The sequence below is a fragment of the Sus scrofa genome, chromosome 13, assembly GCF_054392235.1.
Source record: "Sus scrofa isolate SSC_HxYL_T2T_F1_AM1 chromosome 13, Sscrofa_HxYL_maternal_Yorkshire_Landrace_v2.0, whole genome shotgun sequence".
NCBI classification, from domain to species: domain Eukaryota; kingdom Metazoa; phylum Chordata; class Mammalia; order Artiodactyla; family Suidae; genus Sus; species Sus scrofa.
Window position 1 is genome coordinate 74,501,904 of NC_139395.1, and position 5,830 is coordinate 74,507,733.

The 5,830-nt window shown below is 37.9% G+C and overlaps 1 protein-coding gene across 9 annotated transcripts in view; it reads left to right on the forward strand.

Annotated features, from left to right (window-relative positions):
- Positions 1 to 4,529, forward strand: part of TRNT1 (tRNA nucleotidyl transferase 1) — an 84,456-nt gene extending 79,927 nt beyond the window's left edge. For all 9 annotated transcript variants that reach the window (XM_084989215.1, XM_021069271.2, XM_084989214.1 and 6 more), the window contains 3 exons: positions 2,782 to 2,975; positions 3,634 to 3,887; positions 4,087 to 4,529. In XM_084989215.1, the coding sequence (XP_084845341.1) occupies positions 2,782 to 2,975; positions 3,634 to 3,887; positions 4,087 to 4,335 (697 nt within the window). In that variant the 3' untranslated portion in view covers positions 4,336 to 4,529. The remainder of the gene's footprint in view (positions 1 to 2,781; positions 2,976 to 3,633; positions 3,888 to 4,086) is intronic.
- Positions 4,530 to 5,830: the final 1,301 nt, after the last annotated feature.

Genomic DNA, 5,830 nt, shown 5'->3' on the forward strand with positions numbered 1-5,830 from the left:
CCACATCCTCATGGATACAAGTTGGATTTGTTTCCACTGTGCCACACTGGGAACTCCCTGTACCACATCTTCTTAAGCCATTCATCTATTGATGGACATTTAGATTGCTTCCATGTCTTGGCTATTGTGAATAGTGCTGCTGTGAATATAGGGTTGCATGTAGCTTTTTGCATTGTAGTTTTGTCTGTATATATGCCCAGGAGTGAGATTGCTGGATCATGTGGTAGTTCTATATTTAGTTTTCTGAGGAACCTCTATGCTGTTTTCCATAGTGGTTATACCAGTTTACATTCCCACCAACAGTGTAGGAGTCTCCCTTTTTCTCCACACCCTTTCCAGCATTTGTAAATTTATTAATGGTCATTCTGACTGGTGTTAGGTGGCACCTCATTGTAGTTTTGATTTACATTTGTCTAATAATTAGTGATTTTGAGCATTTTTTTATGTGCCTGCTGGCTGACTGTATATTTCCTTTGGAGAAATGTCTAATTAGATCTTCTGCCCATTTTTTGATTGGGTTATTTGTTTTGTTGTTGAGTTGTGGTAGTTTGTATATTTTGGAGATTAGCCCTTGTCGGTTGCATCATTTGCAAAGATTTTCTTCCATTCTGTGGGTTTTTTGGTTTTTTTAGTGGTTTCCTTTCTGTGCAAAAGCTTTTGAGTTTAATTAGTTCCCATTAATTTATTTTTGTTTTTATTGTCATTATTTTAGGAGGTGCATCAAACCAAGATATTGCTGTGGTTTGTTAAAGAGCATTCTCTTATGCTTTCCTCTAGGAGTTATCCAGCCTTATATTTAAGTCTTTAATCAGTAGGTTTATCTTTGTGTATGGTGTTAGAGAATGTTCTGATTTCATTCTTTTACATGTAGCTGACCAGTTTTCCTAGCACCACTTATTGAAGAGATTGTCTTTTTTCCACTGTATGTTCTTGCCTCCTTTGTCATAGATTAGCTGACCATAGGACTTGGGTTTATTTCTGGGCTTTCTGTTCTGTTCCACTGATATATTTCTGTTTTTGTGTCAGAACCATACTGTTTTGATTACTGTTGCTTTGTAGTATAGTCTGAAGTCAGTAAGCCTGATTCTTCCACCTGCACTTTTCTTTCTTAGTATTCCTTGGCTCTTTGGAGTCTTTTGTGTTTCCAAATTTTGAAATATTTTGTTCTAGTTAGATGAAGAATGCCATTGGTAATTTTATAGGGATTGCATTAAATCTGTAGATTGTTTTGCTTAGTATAGTCATTTTGACACTATTGATTCTTCTAACCCAAGACCATGGGATGCCTTTCCATTTGTTTGTGTCATCCGTATTTTCATGAGTGTCTTAACAGTTTTCAGAGAATGGGTCTTTTGTCTCTTCTTCTTTTTTTTTTTTTTTTTTTTCTTTTTTAGGGTTGTACCTGCAGCATATGGAGGTTACCAGGCTAGGGGTCCAGTGGGAGCTGTAGCTGCTAGCCTATACCACAGCCACAGCAACATGGGATCTGAGCTGCATCTGCATCCTGTGCCACAACTCATGGCAATGTTGGATCCTTAACCCACTGAGTGGGGCCAGGGATCAAACCTGCATCCTCATGGAAACTAGTCAGGTTATTAACCTACTGAGCCACAACAGGAACTCCCGAGGTCTTTTGTCTCTTTAGGTAAGTTTATTCCTAAGTATTTTATTCTTTTTGATGTGATGGTAAATGGGGTTGTTTCCCTAATTTCTCTTTCTGATCTTTCACTGTTAGTATATAGAAATGCAGTCAATTTCTGAGTATGAATTGAATTTTGAAGATATGAGTGGTAAGAACAGGTATACTTTAATTCGTCCAATCTTGAGATTCCATGAAGTCTCCTTCCCATGTCTGTAACATGAGTTGTTTTATTTGAAACTATTTTATTTGGGGGGTGGGGGCTGCCCTGAGGCATATGTAGTTCCTGGGCCATGGACCAGATCCAAGCTGCAGTTGTGACCTTTGCCATGGCTGTGGCAGTGCTGGATGCTTAACCCACTGTGCTGGGCCAGGGATTGAACCCGTGTCCCAGCATACCATTCCTGTTGTGCCACAGCAGTTACTTCTCTTTGAAACTCTTCATTAAAAATATTGATGTATACACAAGAGGAGTTCCCATCATGGCACAGTGGAAACAAATCCGACTAGTATCCATGAGGATGCTGGTTTGATCCCTGGCCTTGCTCAGTGGGTTGGGGATCCAGTGTTGCTTTGAGCTGTAGTATAGATAGCAGATGTGGTTTGGATCCTGTGTTGCTGTGGCACACAGGTGTAGGCCGGCAGTTATGGCTTAGATTTGACCCTTAGCCTGGCAACTTCCACATGTTGCAAGTGTGGCCCTAAAAAAAAATGTATCGACGTGTACAGACAACCATTGAGGTATTAAGACCACTCCATGATGGCATTTCAATCTTGTTTTAGTGTCCTTACAAGACTCCTCTGTTTTATCCATCCACTACCAGTACCAGTTCAGAGACTACATTGATGGCCATTCTAAGCATCTCAGTCAGTGATTTCAAAGTGCAGTGATGAGCGGATTCTGGTTCTTGCTGACTGTATGGTTACTTATACTTTATTGGATCTCAGGTTTTCTCACCTGGGGAAAAAAAGGTGAACTGACCAGATGACTTTTAAGGTCCCTCCTAGACCTCATGACTTCTCTGTTGCTTCTCACTAAATGATGTGTGTGATATAGTACCAGTACAAATGAAAAGCAGATTTTTCTGGTGAAATGCCAGTGTAGAGGTGGTATGGTACACTCTGAGAATTTTGTTTTGTAGGTTTTATGGGAAAATTGTAGATAAACCTGGTGACCATGATCCTGAGACTTTGGAAGCAATTGCAGAAAATGCAAAAGGCTTGGCTGGAATATCAGGCGAGAGGATTTGGGTGGAACTGAAAAAAATTCTTACTGGTAACCACGTAAATCATTTGATTCACCTCATGTATGATCTTGATGTGGCTCCTTACATAGGTGAGACCAACTTATAAAATATTTGCATTATTGGCAGTCAAACACATCTAGTTTACAATTTCATAAGGAAAAATGTTTATTTAAATGGCTTTTAAAGGAAAAACGGAGTATTTTTAAAGAAGTAAACTTTGAGGTCAGGAGTAGGAGAGTTGTTTTTTTTTCACAGGTATGCACAGCTCAAAGACAGCATGTTATGGTGATACAAAGTGACCTCTGGAGTTAGTCCATCTTGGGTTTGAATGAGGCTTTGCCACTTACCAGCTTTGTGTTGACATGGGTTATTTCCTTACTTATTAGTTCCTAAATCTAAAAAAAGGGTTATGAAAAAAATAGCATCTATCTAATGGAAGGACTGGGAGCTTCAGTGAGTTAGTTAATACATGTTAAGCACTTAGAAGAAGACTTGACTTGTACAAATAAATGGTTCAGTAGGATCTATAATTAATATTCACAAGGGATTTTGAGAGTGATGTGGGAGGACAGCAACAGCATGTCATTGGTTCACCTGTTAGATGGAGCATCAGTCAGACTAGGCCAATAATGAGTCCTAGTGATGGCCTTTCTGTAGATGTAACCAGTGTTTGGCTTAGTTTAGGAGTGTTTTCTTATTAAGTTTATCCACTCTAAGTATGAGTGAAAAATGCTTTTGTTTCTACAGGATTACCTGCCAATGCAAGTTTAGAAGAATTTAACAAAGTCAGTAAAAATGTTGAAGGTTTTTCACCAAAGCCAATGACTCTCTTAACCTCATTATTCAGAGTACAGGATGATGTCACAAAATTGGATCTGAGGTTGAAGATTTCAAAAGAAGAGAAGAATCTTGGTTTATTTATAGTTAAAAACAGGAAGGATTTAATTAAAGCAAAAGACAGTTCAGAACCACTGAAACCCTATCAAGACTTTATCATAGATGTAAGTATATTCTAGGTGTGGTTAGAATATAATCCATCTTTACTAACTGTAGAAATCTAAGACCCACACTGTATTATGTGAAATTCATTTATTTTAAGTGAAAAATTTCACATCAAGCATTTATTTAAATTTTAGGATAAGATCACTAGCAAGTGTGATAAATGTTTAGTGAAACTAAATGTTTGATTTTGGCCCTTAGTGTAGAGAATCTGATGCAACTGCTCGTGTATGTGAGCTCCTCAAGTACCAAGGAGAGCACTGTCTTCTGAAGGAGATGCAGCAATGGTCCATTCCTCCATTTCCTGTAAGTGGCCATGACATCAGAAAAGTGGGCATTTCTTCCGGAAAAGAAATTGGGGCTCTCTTACAACAGTTGAGAGAACAGTGGAAGAAAAGTGGTTACCAAATGGAAAAAGATGAACTTTTAAGTTACATAAAGAAGACGTAAAATTGATGAGAACTGGCCACTAAAAAGTAGAAAATGTTTGGTAAGCTTAGTTTTTTTGCCCCCTCCTTAGTGACAATTAAGAGATTTGAATATGTAGCAAAAACAAAAAAACAAACCAAAAAACCAGCTTCGAGGATCTATTCAGAAGAATAAATGTCTTATTTTATGAAATAAATTATATTTCGGGCACTAAAGTCTACCTCCTCTTAGTCTGATTTATATCACTGAACCTTGTAATTCTTTACAAATAGTTACTACTGAGAAAAGTACAGTTGGCTTCTCCTGTCTGGCCAGGCTTTTTTAAAAAATTAAGACTTTAAATTTGGTTTTTTGTTTTTGCATAGGGCAGTACTAAGACTGATCCTAAGAAGAAAAAAATGCTTAATATTTGCAATTGAAATAACTTGGTTAACTTTATATAATGATTGTGTAATGATAGGTGTCAGCTTATCTAATCTCCAGAACAAACATTTGCCTGCAAAGAAAATAACAAATTTGCATAAAATACCATTTATAAAATATGAAGATCAGCTGTGTCCCAGGTGGCTGTCATTCCTACATTCAGGACTTGTTCAGGAAAGCTGGATTTTAGTTTGTTGTTGATACTTTTTTCTCCATCACAATGATTTTCTTTTTTCCTGCTAAGCCTGGGAGCCTGTTATTTTAATAAACATTTCCTTTGGAACTGTAAGATAAAGGTGGTATCTGACACTATATATCAGGTGCCAGACATAGTAATAGTACTCTTGTCACTTTAAGAAAAAGCTTATGGCCTACATTTGCTCTTTAAAGATTTGAGCCCATCTGCTGTCAGTGGGTGAAGAGGTGTATGGCAAGTATGGTCTATTTCAGCTGCTATATTCTAATATTTTATAATCGATTTTCCTTTCTCCGTAGCCAGTCACAGCATCTTTGTGCGCTGTGGGCAAAAAGTGGTTTTGCAAAGCATATTTCTGTTAAAGCCCAGATAAGAGGAAGTATGAAAAAAGTGTAAGGTTATGTTGCAAGAAAGGGAGCCTCAGAAACGACTATACACAGATCAGTAATTAAATATATTTTGAGGAGTTCCCATGGTGGCTCAGTGGTTAACGAATCCGACTAGGAACCATGAGGTTGCAGGTTCTATCCCTGGCCTTGCTCAGCGGGTTACGGATCCAGTGTTGCCATGAGCTGTGGTGTAGGTTGCAGACGTGGCTTGGATCCCGAGTTGCTGTGGCTCTGGCATAGGCCGGAGGCTACAGCTCCGATTTGACCTCTAGCCTGGGAACCTCCATATGCTGCAGGAGCAGCCCTAGAAAAGACAAAAAAAAAGATAATATATATATATATACACACACACACACATATTTTGAAATACACAAATATTTTAGTACTATTAAGATATATATTTGAACCCAGCATTGTTGAATCCCTACTAGTATATATAGAAGTATGTACATTCAGCTCTTTCAGCAGTCAGGTTTTGTTTATGTATTAAAATAGTATTAGATGCATG